Below are 17,153 nucleotides of genomic sequence, written 5' to 3'. Positions count from 1 at the left end.
GGGTCTCCCCCCCACCTACCCCCCGCACAGGGGGTCTCCCCCCCCACCCACCCCCGCACAGGGGGTCTCCCCCCCACCTACCCCCCGCACAGGGGGTCTCCCTCCCACCTGCACAGGGGGTCTCCCTCCCACCCGCACAGGGGGTCTCCCCCCTGTAGTGTATGTACCTTTAAGGGGAGAACTACTTTTTACAGCTCCTGTATACTGTAGTACTGGCAGTGAACACACCTGTATATAAACCCTGAGTAGGGATCTGTACTTTAGTTTTAGAGTAACCTGCATCCAGTAAACACCTGTTGATTGTTCCTCTGCAGTCTCTGTCGATTTATTGAAGGACACCATACATCAATATTCACGGATTCAACAGTGGCGACGAGTCGATTCGAACCTACCTGCAACTCTGTAGAAGGCGGCCGATTCCACCAGTGCGGGCGTTGACCATCCGGAGAGGGCTTGAACATCGCAGAGGAGGCTGTGGAGAGCTGGGCTTGGTTCCCCAGTTGAGATGATCCAGCACAGCGGGCTGGCAGCAGGTACGGCACAGACCCTTCCCGGATGGCAGCGGCTGGAGCCGACCGACGGCACAGAAAAAGGCCGAGCAGCGTCGACGGGCTAAGAGAGAGGGTAAAGCGCACAGGGCGCAGCCAGGGTTGAAGACCGAGCAGCGTCAATGAGAGAAGGGAAAACGCGCAGAGCGCGGCCTGGGTTTCAAGGGCTGAGCAGCGTCCGCAGGGGAAGAAAGAAGCGCGGGAGACGCCATTTTGAGCCAGCGGAGAAGAAGGGAGAGCGTGGGAGACGCCATTTTTAGCCAGTCTAACCACACCCAGGGATGCAGAAGGGTGGCAGTGTCACAGCGTTCGACAATGAAGTCGAAGGTTCGGCAACATATATAGAACGTGTAGAAGTGTACTGCAAGGCGAATGAAGTGCCAGATGCCAGGAAAGCACTGGTATTGTTGAATTCCATGGGTGCAAAATCGTACTGCTTACTGCAAAACCTAATTGTAGTGTATGTAACCGTTCCACCTTTAAGAGAACTATTTTAAGGGTTGCACTACTTTATCTTGGCTGCTGTATACTGTAATACCGGTGGTGACCACACCGGTATATAAGTGCTGTGTAATGATTTATTGGGCAGTTCCGCCCTGACCTTCGACTAGTAAAGACCTGTTAAAGTTTACTCTTGTGGTCTGTGTAATAATTCTCATTATAACACACAGACTTAACAGTGGCGACGAGTACGATCTTACCCTGCGGCAGAGATACATCCAAGGCAGTTTAACGGGCGTCGAGAAGAGGCATCCGCCCTCATCATTCTGCTGAGAAAAGACTCGGGTCTGCAGAGCAAAGGAAGAATTCTGACACAAAGCCTTCCATCAGCAACAGGCAGTGATCATCCCTTCTATCACGGTGGTGGGTAAGCCGATCAGCGACGAGCAGCAAGTCGGCCACGTTGGCTGTGAAGTAGGGGAGGGAAAAACGGAGGATATAAGGGCAGAGAACTCGACCACGGCCGGGGAAAAGAGCCGGACAGAAGTCGGGGCCAGAGGCGCTGAGACTGGGGCAGCGTAAGGCACGGGAGCCGCGGTGAATGCAAACGCAGCCGGTGTAAAAGACCGGGCTGCAAGCGGGCTGGGAGACGCAACAGCGTCGAGAGAGAGCTCGACCGTGACCGGTGAAAAAGGCCGGGCAGCTACCGAGGCCGCGAGGCGCAGCGACCGGGTCAGCGTAAGGCGCGGGAGAAAATTTTTAAAAAACCGCGGAGAACTCAGCCGCAGCCGGGGGAAAGGACCGGACTGCAAGAGGGGCTGGGAGGCACGATTTGGAAAACCGCTGGGGAGGGCGAAGCGTGGTAACATCAACGATTTCGATCCCGATGTTGAAGATTGGGCCACGTATGTAGAACGCATAGAGATATATTGTAAGGCAAATAAAATATCAGATGAAGATAAAGCACTAACCTTACTAAACTCAATGGGTGCGAAGACATACGGGCTATTGAAGCATCTTCTATCACCAGCTAAACCGGCGGATCAGACTTTCGCTAAAATTGTTGCTGTCCTGAAAAATCATTTGAACCCCACACCGCTGATGTTAGCGGAACGATTTAAATTTTATGCGAGAACGCAACTGAAAGAGGAAAGCAACGCGGAGTATTTAATTGAACTGCGTAAGCTAGCGAAATACTGTCAGTTTGGGGAAAGTCTGACAGAGGCACTGAGAGACAAATTCGTGTGTGGATTGTCGAAAGAAGGAACACAAAAGCGGCTGCTTGAAGAGAATGATCTTACACTTGATAAGGCTGTCACTATTGCAGCATCACACGAAGCCGCAGCGAGAGGCACTGCGGAAATGCAGCTGAAGGCAGCGGTACTCAGCATAGATCAAATGGCTTTGGGTACAACGAAATGTTATCGTTGTGGAAAGACAACACACAATCAGAACCAATGCTGGTTTAAAAACCAGGAATGTAGAAAATGTGGCAAGCTTGGTCACATAGCTAAAGTATGCCGGTCAGGAAAGAAGACCAGCAACAAAAAGTCACCGCAGGAAAAGTGCAGAAAGGTACATAAGGTGGCTGAGAAGAGTTCGGATGAACAGAATTCGGATTCAGACTCCAACAGCAAGGAACTGGGTAGTCTGAGAATTCACAATGTGAGTAAGGAAGCTGACCGACAAACTATCTGGGTCACACTGCAGATAGCAGGAGTCCAAGTGAAGATGGAATTGGACACCGGATCGGCGTTGACGGCCATGAATAAGCAAGATTACAAAAGGTTATTCACACATATTCCCCTACGGGATACGGAGATAGTATTGCAGACATACACGGGGCAAAGAGTATACCCCATCGGAAAGATAAAAGTCAAGGTGATACACAAGGGCAAAGAACACCAAAGAATGGACTTATATGTACTACCTGAGGGAGGTCCACCACTTCTGGGACGGGAGTGGATCAGGAAAATAAATATGGACTGGCACTCCCTAAAAGCAATAACAGTAGATTCCGGAATAAAAGATGTCAAACCTGAACGATTGTCCAGAATATTGGATGAGGGCATATGCAGCAGTGACAGTGACAAAGAAGAGAGTGAGAACTCGGTGAAGACAATCAGCTCAGACTCTGGAACTGATGATGGTAAGACCAGCCCATGTGCAAAAGACAAGTCTAAAATGGACTTGCAGACTAATGATGGAAAAACGAAGGAGTGCATAAATGCTTCAGAAGAGAACAAAGTATCAGAACAGAATTCCACTGAACAACAACAACATAGTTTGACAGAGAATTCTGAGTATGTCCAGTCTACAGACATGCACATTTCTGAGGAACACCGGGCTCGAACTCAACTCAATCTCAAACTACAACAGCAATTAGAACAAATGATTCGCCGTTTTGAGCAAGAGATGAATGCAAAGAAAAAGTTCTTTGACACAGAGTTGGAGAATCTGGGAAGACAGCAGAAGCAGCTGATTGAAAAAATGGAGCAGGAACACACAAACCGTCTGCGTGATGAGGCCAAACGAATCAAAGCTGAGCAAGAAAGGGAATATGTCAAATTCATCGATCAGTTGAAAGCTAAGAAGAAAGAGCACCCTTTTGTGAGCAGTGTCAGCAGTAATAAGCCACTCAGGGGATTGGTGGCAGAGGCAAAAGCTGAAGTGATGGAGGAAATAGAAGACAATAGAGAAGAAGCAGAAGATGATGACTCATCTGAACCATTATCACCCCTACCAGGTCACGCACGTGGTCCCTCCGAACTGAGCCAAATCAGTCTGGAAGTAGAAAAACTTCCCAAGGTACTCGAGCCTTTAGAAGTCAGCAATGCTGGTTCTGAAGTTACGAAAGTTCAAGCTGTTAAGTCCAGTGAAGGACTATTAGATGAGTCACCCCAGCAACGAGAACCTACTACACCACCGAGAACTACTACACCACTGAGGCGTTATCCGGACCGAGTCAGGAGGCGCAGGAGGCGCCTCCGCAGAGACTGAATCTGTGAACTGTTTTTACATGAAGTTGTGTATATATGTTATGATGTTATGTTTAATGGGGAATATATATACTGTTAAGCTAAAAAGGGAGGATTGTAGTGTATGTAACCGTTCCACCTTTAAGAGAACTATTTTAAGGGTTGCACTACTTTATCTTGGCTGCTGTATACTGTAATACCGGTGGTGACCACACCGGTATATAAGTGCTGTGTAATGATTTATTGGGAAGTTCAGCCCTGACCTTCGACTAGTAAAGACCTGTTAAAATTTACTCTTGTGGTCTGTGTAGTAATTCTCACTATAACACACAGACTTAACACTAATAACCCCAGAGAAGCCAGTGGAAAAGGATTTTGAAAGCATAGTGGCAATCCTACAGGACCACTTAAACCCCACACCGCTGCTGATAGCAGAAAGATTTAAGTTTCACAAAAGGAACCAGCATAAAGATGAAAGTAATGCTGAGTATTTAACGGAACTCTGCAAACTATCGAAACACTGCCAGTTTGGAACAGGACTAGCAGATACTTTAAGGGACAAGTTTGTGTGTGGGCTTCAAAGTGAAGGAACCCAGAAACGGCTTCTATCAGAAAAGGATCTTACGCTGGACAAGGCTTTCAGCATGGCAGTATCACACGAAGCAGCCGCACGGGGCACTGCAGAGATACAACGAAGATCGCAAGAATATGGCACAAATGAAATGTCATATGGAGCAGTGAAGTGTTATCGCTGCGGCAGAACAACACACGACCATAAGGATTGTTGGTTCAAGGACCAAGTGTGCAGACAGTGTGGAAAAGTAGGACACATAGCAAGTGTCTGCAGGTCGGGAAAGAAAACCAGCAGCAAGAAATCTCCACAGGAGAAGTACAAAAAGATACATAAGGTGACGGAGAGTAGTTCAGACGAACAGAAAAGTGATACAGACTCCGGAAGCAAGGAGCTGGGTTGTCTGAAACTACATCATGTAATCAAAATGGAGGATCACCAAACTATCTGGGTCACGCTCAAGATAGACGGAGTCCAATTGAAAATGGAATTGGACACAGGATCAGCCCTAACAGTCATAAACCGAAGGGACTACAAACGGCTATTCTCACATATACCCTTGAGAGATACAGAGATTGTCTTGAAGACGTACATGGGGCAAAAAGTCTACCCCAAAGGAAAAATAAGGGTGAACGTGATATACAACGGCAAGGAAACACCAAAAATGGACATATATGTATTGCCAGATGGAGGACCGCCACTACTAGGGCGTGAATGGATCCGGAAGATACAGCTAGATTGGCATTCCATACAAGCACTGACTGTAGATGCCAAAAAGGATGACGACGTCACACCGGGACGACTGTCAAAAATGCTAACTGACGCACAAGAAGTGTTCCAGGAGGGACTCAGAACACTAAAAGGCATAACAGCAATGATCAAAATAGAGGAAAATGCAAGCCCAAAGTTTTTGAAGTCCAGACTTATGCGATCCGCCCAGCCGTCGAAGCAGAGCTGGAAGGTTTGGAACGTTCAGGAGTACTATCCAAAGTGGACTGGAGCGAGTGGGCTACACCCATCATTCCTGTAATGAAGAGGTCGTTGAGTAATACGCCTGGGGAACCAAAGAAGGTTCGCATCTGTGGGGACTTTAAGGTGACAGTGAACCCAGTCCTTCACACTGTACAATATCCGCTTCCGCGGATTGAAGATATTTTTGCCTCGCTATCTGGAGGGAAACGCTTCACTAAAATTGATCTGGCCCAGGCGTACCTGCAAATGGAGGTAGAAGAAGCCTCGAAACAGTACTTCACGATCAACACTCATAAAGGTCTCTACCAATACAACCGGCTGGTGTTCGGGGTAGCATCAGCTCCGGCTATTTGGCAAAGGGCAATGGATCAAGTCCTGCAAGGGATTCCAGGGACCCAGTGTTATTTGGACGACATCCTGGTCACGGGCGAAAATGACAGTGATCATCTCGCCAACCTGGAGCAGGTGCTCACTAGATTGAAGGATTATGGGCTCCGAGCTAATCGCCACAAATGCGAGTTTTTCCAGAAGCAGATCTCGTATTATGGCCGCGTTATTGATGAAGAGGGGTTACATAAGTCCCCTAAAAAGATTGAGGCAGTAGTCAAGGCTCCAGCACCGGAAAATGTGTCACAACTGAGGTCGTTCCTCAGGTTGGTGAACTACTACCATAAGTTCTTGCCGAATTTGTCTACAGTTCTACACCCACTGAACACCCTACTGCAAACGGGGGTATCATGGAAGTGGAATGACGAATGTAAACGAGCTTTCCAGAAGTGCAAAGAATTGATCACATCAAAAGAGGTGTTGGCTCATTTCAACCCAGCACTACCAATTCGGCTGGCGTGTGATGCATCACCCTATGGCATTGGAGCGGTGCTGTCGCACAAATTCCCGGACGGCTCGGAGAGGCCAGTAGCCTTTGCGTCTCAGTCACTAACCTCAGCCGAGCGTAACTACGCCCAGATTGACAGGGAGGCCCTCAGCCTAGTGTGGGGAGTGAAAAAGTTCAACCACTATCTGCACGGGCAGAAGTTCACCTTGCTGACTGACCACCAACCACTTGTCTCCATCTTTAACCCAAAGAAGGGCGTTCCGGTGATGACTGCGCAACGGCTACAAAGATGGTCCCTTTTTCTAGGGGCGCACCAATATGATATCGAATATAAGGGCACGAAACAGCATAGAAACGCTGATGGACTATCATGCCTGCCACTGCCTACTGCAGAGGAAGCACCAGCAGTGGATCCTGTCGAAATATTTCATTCGACTATAATTGAATGCTTGCCAGTAACTAACGCTGGTATAGAGAAGGAGACCCGAAATGACCCGACACTGTCTCGGGTATATGATTTGATGGTGAACGGATGGCCAGCACATGGTGACTCACTGTTGCCAGCATTCTCATCCAGAAGAGAACAGCTGTCAGTATGCCAGGGGACCTTGATGTGTGGATCCCGAGTGGTAATTCCACCCAAGTTAAGGGAGAGAGTGCTCAATGAGCTTCACGAAGGCCATCTGGGAGGGGTGAAAATGAAAAGCCTTGCTAGGGCTTATGTGTGGTGGCCGGGGATCAATCAGCAAATCGAGGACCTGACAAAGAGCTGCTAAGGATGCCAGAAGGTCCAAAATGCACCACCACATGCCCCTCTACACCCATGGGAGTGGCCCTCATCTCCATGGCAACGGGTGCATATTGATTTTGCTGGTCCATTCATGGACTCAATGTTTTTAATAGCTGTGGATGCGCACTCGAAGTGGCCTGAGGTGATCAAAATGTCCTCCACCACCACGGAGAAAACGATTGCAGTCGTACGGACCATCTTTGCCAGGAACGGCTTGCCAGAGCAGATTTGCTCTGATAACGGACCACAGTTTGTGTCCGAAGAGTTTCGAAGATTTATGAAAAGGAATGGGGTAAGGCATTACACCTCCACCCCATATCATCCAGCCACCAATGGATTGGCTGAGAGGTTCGTACAAACCTTTAAAAAAGCAGTAAGGGCCATGTGCGATGACGACATTCCACTGCAGCATAAGGTGGACAATTTCCTGTTAGCCTACAGAAATGCGACACATGCAGTCACCAACCAGACCCCGGCCATGATGTTCTTTAACCGAAGGTTGAGATCTCATCGGGATTTGCTCAGACCAAATGTACGAAGAGATGTTGAGAGTCAGCAATTCCAGCACATCCATGAGAAGCCGACAAGGAGCTTCAATGTAGGGCAACCAGTTTTGGCCTGCGACTACCAAACAGAGAAATGGCAACCAGGAACGATATGCACACGGCAGGGGCCACTAATGTACACAGTGGATGTTGGGGAGAACATTGTGAGACGCCATGTCGACCAGATCCTAGAGTCACAGGAACGAGTCAACCCCAGGTCTCACGTGCCTGGTGATGAACCCGACATATCGGTAGCATCTACCCCAGAAACAGTAGCATCGGAAGCTGATGAACCAACCGACGACAGGGGGCCAGAATCGCCTCCGCACCAAGAGCAAGACACTCAGGAAAGGCGCTATCCAGAAAGGATCAGGAAGCCGCCCCAAAGACTGAATTCATAAATGGACTATTTGCCGTTAATGTTGCATGTTAAAAGTGTTAATTGTTAAATGAATGTTATGGTACTGTTAATCTAAAAGGGGAGGAATTGTAGTGTATGTACCTTTTAAGGGGAGAACTACTTTTTACAGCTCCTGTATACTGTAGTACCGGCAGTGACCACACCTGTATATAAACCCTGAGTCGGGATCTGTACTTTAGTTTTAGAGTAACCCTCATCCAGTAAACACCTGTTGATTGTTCCTCTGCAGTCTCTGTCGATTTATTGAAGGACACCATACTTCAACCTTCACGGATTCAACAGCCCCCACCCACCCACCCCCGCACAGGGGGTCGCCCCCCCACCCACCCACCCCCACACAGGGGGTCTCCCTCTGAGCCCTCCGCCCAACCCCGTGAGTACAGTCACTGCAGGGCAGCTGCTGCCCACTGGTGCCCACACTGGGGGTTATAGGCAGTGGATGCGATGAGCCACTCTATTACACATGCACCTCTACAAAGGCACAGTCACAATATGATCAAGCATTCTTACTGAAACTTGCTCCAACTGAATTATAATTGTCATCGAAGGCATCTCTCTTCCCCGCGAGACCCCCCTTGTCACTCAGGGACCTGTGACCATTCGCAGCGTCTGAAAAGAAAGGACATAAGCAGCTCAATCACCCCGATAACACGCAGCGTCTCCCCCGATAACACGCAGCGTCTCCCGCTCACTGAATGTATCAAATACAATCCGCTCATTCCCGGACTACACCAAGTGGTGACCAGACTTTTCACTTTTGAGTTGCTGATGGGGCCAGACGTGTTTTTACAGGAATTTTTGCATTTATTTCAATTTTCCAGCATTTGCAAAGTTTTTCTTTTTATTCCCAGAAAATACCTTTCCCCTTACCAGCAGTTGGGATAAGAGAGGGAGGGGGGAGAGAGGGAGGGGGCAGAGAGAGGGAGGGGGAAGAGAGGGAGCGGGGAGAGAGGGAGGGGGAGAGAGGGAGGGGGAAGAGAGGGAGGGGGAGAGAGGGAGGGGGCAGAGAGAGGGAGGGGGCAGAGAGGCAGAGGGGAAAGAGGGGGTGAGTGGGGAGAGAGGGAGGGGGAGATAGGGAAGGGGGAGAGAGGGGGAGAGAGAGGGAGGGGAGGGAGGGGGAGAGAGGGGGAGGGGGAGAGAGGGGGAGAGAAAGAGGGGGAGAGGGAGGGGAGGGAGAGGGGGGAGAGAGGCAGAGGGGAGAGAGGGGGAGAGTGGGGAGGGAGGGGAGAGAGAGGGAGGGGGAGAGGGGTCAAGGGGGGGAGAGGGGGAGGGGAGAGGGGGAGAGAGGGGGAGAGGGAGGGGGAGAGGGAGGGGGAGGGGGAGGGAGGGGGAGGGGGCCGCCTGTGATGTAAAGCTCCCGTTGGTCAGGTGCTGGGACGGACCCCCCATTTTAACTGCCCCTCCCCCGGGGACCGGATTTCCTCAGGCCCGGGAGATATAAATCGGGGCCATTAACTTTCAGGGCCGATCAACACAAAGTTTAATTCCTTTCTAATCTTGTGGCAACTGTAAGATCTTTTAGAAATGAAACGGCAATTGGTTCTATCTTCTGTAAATGATCAGACTGAGATCATGTTACTGTCCGAAGAGGAAACACGGCATCATGGCGGGAATTGACACCTTAGTTCCAGTAATGCAGTGAGCTGGGCTGCAGTCAGCCTTTGCTCATTCATTCTTTGCCCTGGACAGAAGCGATGAGGCGAATCTTACTGTGTCTGCCCCTCGGGGACGCTGCTCCCAGCCTGTCTGGACCAACCCTATTCCTAACTGCAACACCTGAAAGGGCCAGAACAAAATCTGTCTCAAATCAAAGGGGGAATTTCCCAAACACATCTTAAAACTTTCAAATCAAGGGAAGTAAAATTAAAATAAAATCATAAACAAAGACCTCTAACCAGACACACGGAGCATTAACTCATACAGCGAGTGTCCAGCCTTCCTGCCCTCAAACATACAACAGCAGGATCCTGGGGATCGATTTGAAACGTTGACTCCACAGGCGCTGCTGAACCTGCTGAGCGTTTTCAGCATTTTCTGTTTATATTTCAGATTTCCAACACCCGCAGTATTTAGTGTTTTGCAATAGTTTAGTGTGGCTCACTGGCAGCACTCTGGCTTTAGAGTCACAACATGCTATGCTCACTCAGGAACCATCAGGGTTCAGTGCAGCGCGGAAAGGGTTGGACGGGCAGTTTATAGTGAGAATCCAAGACCCTCAGGGCATCGCACTATTTAAAGGGCAGAAATCTCTCCTGGTGTCCGAGCCTGAAAACCACAACCACAAATAGCCGATTGTCTGGACATTCACCTCCGCTCTTTGTGGATCTACTACATTTTCCTACCTGACAATGCTTCATAGATACATAGATACATAGAAGATAGGAGCAGGAGTAGGCCATTCAACGAAATCATGGCTGATCGTCCAAATTCAGTACCCTGTCTCTGCCTTCTCCCCATATAGAGTCATAGAGTCATAGAGTTATACAGCACGGATAGAGGCCCTTCGGCCCATCGTGTCCGCGCCGGCCATCAAGCCCTGTCTAATCTAATCCCATATTCCAGCATTTGGTCCGATAGATCCCTTGATCCCTTTAGCCTTAAGACATATATCAAACTCCTTCTTGAATATATTTAATGAATTGGCCTCCACTGCCTTCTGTGGTAGAGAATTCCACAGGTTCACCACTCTCTGGGTGAAGAAATTCCTCCTCATCTCAGTCCTAAATGGCTTACCCCTTATCCTTAGACTGTGACCCCTGGTTCCGGACTCCCCGACCATCGGGAACATCCTCCCTGCATCTAGTCTGTCCAGTCCTGTCAGAATTTTATAAGCTTCAATGAGATCCCCTCTCATTCTTCTAAACTCCAGCGAGTATAAGCCCAATCGACCCAATCTCTCCTCATACATCAGTCCTGCCATCCCAGGTATCAGCCTGGTGAATCTTCGCTGCACTCCCTCCACGGCAAGAACATCCTTCCTCAGATAAGGCGACCAAAACTGCACACAGTACTCAAGGTGTGGTCTCACCAAGGCCCTGTACAACTGCAGCAAGACATCCTTGTTCCTGTACTCGAACCCTCTTGCTACGAAGGCCAACATACCATTTGCCTTCTTAACCGCCTGCGGCACCTGCATACTTACCTTCAGTGACTGGTGCACAAGGACACCCAGGTCTCGTTGCACTTCCCCTTCTCCCAATCTATTGTCATTCAGATAATAATCTGCCTTCCTGTTTTTGACACCAAAGTGGATAACCTCGCATTTATCCACGTTATATTGCATCTGCCATGCTTCTGCCCAATCACCCAACCTGTCCAAATCATACTGAAGTTTCTCGGCATCCTCCTCACAGCACACATGTCCACCCAACTTTGTGTCGTCTGCAAACTTGGAGGTATTACATCTAGTTCCCTCATCTAGATCATTAATATATATTATGAATAGCTGGGGTCCTAGGACCGATCCCTGCGGTACCCCACTAGTCACTGCCTGCCACTCGGAAAAAGACCCGTTTATTCCAACTCTTTGCTTTCTGTCTGCCAACCAGTTCTCTATCCAAGTCAATACCTTGCCTCCAATCCCATGTGCCTTAACTTTACACGCTAATCTCTTATGCGGGACCTTATCAAAAGCCTTCTGAAAGTCCAAATACACCACATCCACTGGTTCTCCCTTATCTATTTTACCAGTTACATCCTCAAAAAATTCCAGAAGAATGAATTCATTGATTGTGAAATGGTTTGACATGTTCTGAAGACACAATAAGGTGATATATAAATACAAGTTGTTGTTATATCAATACAAGCTTTCTCTTTTTTTCTTGCTTCGAGTTCTAAGGACGCAATTATCGAGCAGCAGATTGTGCAGGTTCGCCCATGCAATGTTTAAGGATGATTGAGTCTGGGTCCGAGGCAGTGACCCTGTTACTCACGTGGGCCTAACAGATATCCCGCGCTGTTCAATGTCCAACCTCTCTTGTCTTTAGGCTGAAAAATAGGTTTTACAGGTTAAAGTTTCTCATTTTGTTTTCTAAGAGACATAATTTTCTGTCTTTTCCATCATTAATTTACTGAATCTTTTCAGCTGCACCAACACAGCCTGCAGGTCTGTGATTAAAAAGCAGATGCATCCTCTAGACAGAGCCCAACCTGACAGGAGATTCATTCTACAGACAGACCCCTCACCACTTCTACAGAAACACCAGCTCTACACTGAAGAGAACCTCCACAGAGTGACCCCTCTTCACAGTGGCCTCTCGCCACAGCGAGACCACCTCCAAACAGAGGGCACATAACACATCAGCTTTTGTGAGTGAGTGAGTGAGAGAGCACAAATCTTTAATCTCACAGTGAGGGTCCCACATGATTAAAACAATCAACTCGCCCCTGGGCGTCTCTGCTGGCAATGGAGGTAACCTGGGAGCACGGTGAATTCCAAGCCAGATAGATACCCCGGTACTTACGGGGAGGCAGCGAAGGTGTAGTTTAATATCGAGGCCAGAATATCTCACTGGGATCTTGAGACGGGGAGAGCTTTAGATGCCCTGTCGGAGTAATTGGGAAGTTACAGACCCTCTGTGATTATTTCTACACCTGACCTGGGACCTGTCACTGAGGACAAAGTGAGAAAGGATTCCCATTTCCCAACATTCTCAAGCCTCGATCCCACCCCAAGCAGTGACTCAAATTCAGTCCCGTCAATTCGTCATTGAAGAATAAATATAATTACCATGATAACTAATCCAAAACATTCGGTCACTAAGCCACAAAGGATCAAAGACATACAGATCAGGGTCCTGCCTTTAAACATCTAGAGAGAGAAAAAAAGAATATTAACTTGTAAAATAACAACAGAAAATGCTGGAAAAACTCAGCAGGCCAGGCAACATCCGTGGAGAGAGAAATAGAGTCAACGTTTCGGGTCAAAACCCTTCGTCAGGACTGAGAAAGCTCAGGAAATGAAACAGATTAAAAGGCCAGTTTGGGGGCTGGGAGAGAACAAAAGAGAAGTGAAGAGACATTAAGAGGTATTGAAAATGAGGCGAGATGGTGATAGGACTAGTGGAGACAAAAGACGGCTCTAGATTAGGTGTGAAATGCGCTGGCAGAATGGGAGACAGCTGCCATGTGGGAGAGAGAAAAAAAGGGGGGGGAAAGGGCCAAAACAAAGGTGTGGATAAAAAATATAAGTAAAAATGTAACAGGGGCCGAGGTTGTGATCTGAAATTGTTGAACTCTATGTTGAGTCCGGAAGGCTGTAAAGTGCCTAATCAAAAGAGGAGGTGCTGTTCCTTGCGCTTACGCTGAGCTTCAGTGGAACAATGCAAGAGGCTGAGGACAGTGAGGTCTGAGTGGGAATGGGGCGGTGAATTAAAGTGACAGGCGACCGGAAGCTCAGGGTCCCCCTTACGGACTGAACGGAGGTGTTCCGCAAAGCTTGTATGTCTGCATTAAAATGAGGTCACCTGAGGTTTGGGTCAGACCTTGAACTGTGTGACACACGAGGAATGTGACTGAGCTCACAGCGATTGTCAATGCACTCTTTCATTTAAAAGTGTTGCTAATCAAAGAAAACACACCATCGGCTTCAATTTCTCATTTAAATCAGTTAGTGGTTTTGATTTAAAGTTTATAAATCTAGGAGAGGCTCTCAGCATTCACCAGCGACGGTGAGGGGGGTACGGTGAGAGGGGTACGGTGAATGGGTATGGTGAGTGGGGGTACAGTGAGTGGGGGTACAGTGAGGGGATACGATGAGTGGGGGTACAGTGAGTGGGGGTACGGTGAGGGGTACGGTGAGTGGGGGTACGGTGAGTGGGGGTACGGTGAGTGGGGGTACGGTGAGTGGGGATACGGTGAGGGGATACGGTGAGGGGGGATACGGTGAGGGTGAGGGGGGATACGGTGAGGGGGGATACGGTGAGGGGATATGGTGAGGGGGGATACGGTGAGGGGATATGGTGAGGGGGGATACGGTGAGTGGGGATACGGTGAGGGGATACGGTGAGGGGGGATACGGTGAGGGGGGATGCGGTGAGGGGATATGGTGAGGGGGGATACGGTGAGGGGGATACGGTGAGAGGGGATATGGTGAGGGGGTACGGTGAGGGGGGGTACGGTGAGGGGGGTACGGTGAGGGGATACGGTGAGGGGGTATGGTGAGGGGGGTACGGTGAGTGGGGATACGGTGAGGGGGTACGGTGAGGGGGATACGGTGAGGGGGGTACGGTGAGGGGCTACGGTGAGGGGGGTACGGTGTGGGGATACGGTGAGGGGATATGGTGAGGGGGTACGGTGAGGGGGTATGGTGAGGGGGTACGGTGAGGTGGGTACGGTGAGGGGGGGTACAGTGAGGGGGTACGGTGAGGGGGGTACGGTGAGGGGATACGGTGAGGGGGGTACGGCGAGGGGATACGGTGAGGGGGTACGGTGAGGGGGTACGGTGTGGGGACACGGTGAGGGGGTATGGTGAGGGGATACGGTGAGGGGTATGGTGAGGGGGTACAGTGAGGGGGTACGGTGAGGGGGTATGGTGAGGGGATACGGTGAGGGGGGTATGGTGAGGGGGTACGGTGAGGGGGTGCGATGTGGGGATATGGTGAGGGGATACGCTGAGTGGGGGTACGGTGAGGGGATACGGTGTGGGGATACGGTGAGGGGATACGGTGAGTGGGGGTACGGTGAGGGGATACGGTGAGGGGGGTACGGTGTGGGGATACGGTGAGGAAGTACGGTGAGGGGGTACGGTGAGGGGGGTACGGTGTGGGGATACAGTGTGGGGTACGGTGAGGGGGTACGGTGAGGGGGCATGGTGAGTGGGGGTACGGTGAGGGGATACGGTGAGAGGGGTACGGTGTGGGGATACGGTGAGCGGGTACGGTGAGGGGGTACGGTGAGGGGGTACGGTGAGGGGTACGGTGAGGGGGTACGGCGAGTGGGGGTACGGTGAGGGGTACGGTGAGGGGGGTACGGTGAGGGGGTACGGTGAGGGGATACGGTGAGGGGGATACGGTGAGGGGATACGGTGAGGGGGGTACGGTGAGGGGATACGGTGAGGGGTACGGTGAGGGGATACGGTGAGGGGTACGGTGAGGGGATACGGTGAGGGGGGTACGGTGAGGGGATACAGTGAGGGGTACGGTGAGGGGGGTACGGTGAGGGGATACGGTGAGGGGGTACGGTGAGGGGATAAGGTGAGGGGTACGGCGAGTGGGGGTACGGTGAGGGGTACGGTGAGGGGGTACGGTGAGGGGGGTACGGTGAGGGGGTACGGTGAGGGGATACGGTGAGGGGGGTACGGTGAGGGGATACGGTGAGGGTACGGTGAGGGGATACGGTGAGGGGATACGGTGAGGGGGGTACGGTGAGGGGATACGGTGAGGGGATACGGTGAGGGGGATACGGTGAGGGGATACGGTGAGGGGTACGGTGAGGGGGGTACGGTGAGGGGATACGGTGAGGGTACGGTGAGGGGATACGGTGAGGGGATACGGTGAGGGGGGTACGGTGAGGGGATACGGTGAGGGGTACGGTGAGGGGGGTACGGTGAGGGGATACGGTGAGGGGTACGGTGAGGGGATACGGTGAGGGGATACGGTGAGGGGGGTACGGTGAGGGGATACGGTGAGGGTACGGTGAGGGGATACGGTGAGGGGATACGGTGAGGGGGGTACGGTGAGGGGATACGGTGAGGGGGGTACGGTGAGGGGATACGGTGAGGGTACGGTGAGGGGATACGGTGAGGGGATACGGTGAGGGGGGTACGGTGAGGGGATACGGTGAGGGGTACGGTGAGGGGGGTACGGTGAGGGGATACGGTGAGGGGTACGGTGAGGGGATACGGTGAGGGGTACGGTGAGGGGGTACGGTGAGGAGGTGTGGTGAGGGGATATGGTGAGGGGGGTACAGTGAAGGGGGTACGGTGAGGGTGTACGGTGAGGGGGGGTCTCTTTGGTCAACTGTTTGCTCACAGCTGCTCCTGATCGGTGGAGGAAAGGCTGTGGAAAGAGATTGATTGGTGGTTATGGTGGCGGAGCGGGAGCGAGGAAATTCGCGGCCACCGGTTGACCTCCTGTCGATCATTAGTTAGACTTCACTGGGAGACACCTGACACTAACTTGTAACTGGCACCAAAACCGATTGGAATCCCAACAACCGGTGCGACGGCAGCGTCTACAGCTGACGGGCAAATCTTTGAACTCTCCGCTCCTTACGGAGATTTCCCAATATTAATCAGGCTCCGGAGAAAAGCAGCAACTCACAAGCCCATAAAATCAGCTGACTTTCCAATTATTCAGTCAAAGCCCCAGACTTTCTCCTCCCCCAGACAGACTTGTGCACACTTCATGCACACTGCTCACTACTTGCACGGATCCTGTCACTAGCAATCTGGTGCCGCCGATACACACAATGCCTGCCTGGTGCCAAGAACAACAATTAATCATTTCCCACATAAATATTCAAATATTTCAAATTATTTTACCTTGATGCAGACGAAGTAAAAACTTGACGTTTCTTTTCTGAAGTTTGAAAGAATTACACAAAAAATGAGGGGATTTGTTGAACAATTGTTTCAAAAAGTAGTCTAGCGAGTAGCTGGGGATTGCGAGCGGCGAGTTCCGAGGGTCGGTGTGCGAGTGTTTGGGGAGACGGAGGGAAGCCTATTTATTTGTAGGAAAAAATTAACGTCCGCATTTTTTTTTCTCTTCACGTAAATGCAACCAGATTTTGAGAAGCATAAAAGGCTTTTCATTAAAACATGTGCTACGTTTCAGCTATAATTTCTGTCAGGAAAATGGAGGTAATTATTGATAATTGACTCATCTTCATACTGGAGGTTAACAGGAGAGTGACTATTTTAAATGCCTTTTTTAAAGTGCCTTTTTTAAATATTTTTTTCAGTAAGGAGGAGGATGAGGATCAGTGTCAAAATGTGTCAGAGTCGTCACAAAGATCCTGAATGGCAAAGTAGAGTTAGGCGGAATGTGGAAGGCAGAGAGTTTAGTTAAAATATGAAACCAAATGGGAAGTGGCGAAGGTGCAAGTCAGCGAA

General features: G+C 50.3%; 1 protein-coding gene across 1 annotated transcript in view; it reads right to left on the bottom strand.

The window, feature by feature from the left end:
• The window catches only part of LOC147099707 (galanin peptides-like), a 28,008-nt gene extending 11,681 nt beyond the window's left edge, over positions 1-16,327 (bottom strand). Inside the window, exons 1-4 of the mRNA XM_085969344.1 lie at positions 16,219-16,327; positions 12,831-12,911; positions 12,034-12,088; positions 8,612-8,710 (exon numbers count right to left, since the gene is read on the bottom strand). Coding sequence (XP_085825470.1) covers positions 8,612-8,710; positions 12,034-12,088; positions 12,831-12,911 — 235 coding nt within the window. The 5' untranslated portion in view covers positions 16,219-16,327. The remainder of the gene's footprint in view (positions 1-8,611; positions 8,711-12,033; positions 12,089-12,830; positions 12,912-16,218) is intronic.
• Positions 16,328-17,153: the final 826 nt, after the last annotated feature.

Source organism: Somniosus microcephalus, chromosome 28 (assembly GCF_052327205.1).
Source record: "Somniosus microcephalus isolate GS21.2 chromosome 28, FLI_Smic_1.0, whole genome shotgun sequence".
In the NCBI taxonomy this organism is placed as follows: domain Eukaryota; kingdom Metazoa; phylum Chordata; class Chondrichthyes; order Squaliformes; family Somniosidae; genus Somniosus; species Somniosus microcephalus.
This window is presented reverse-complemented; position numbering and strand designations above follow the sequence as displayed.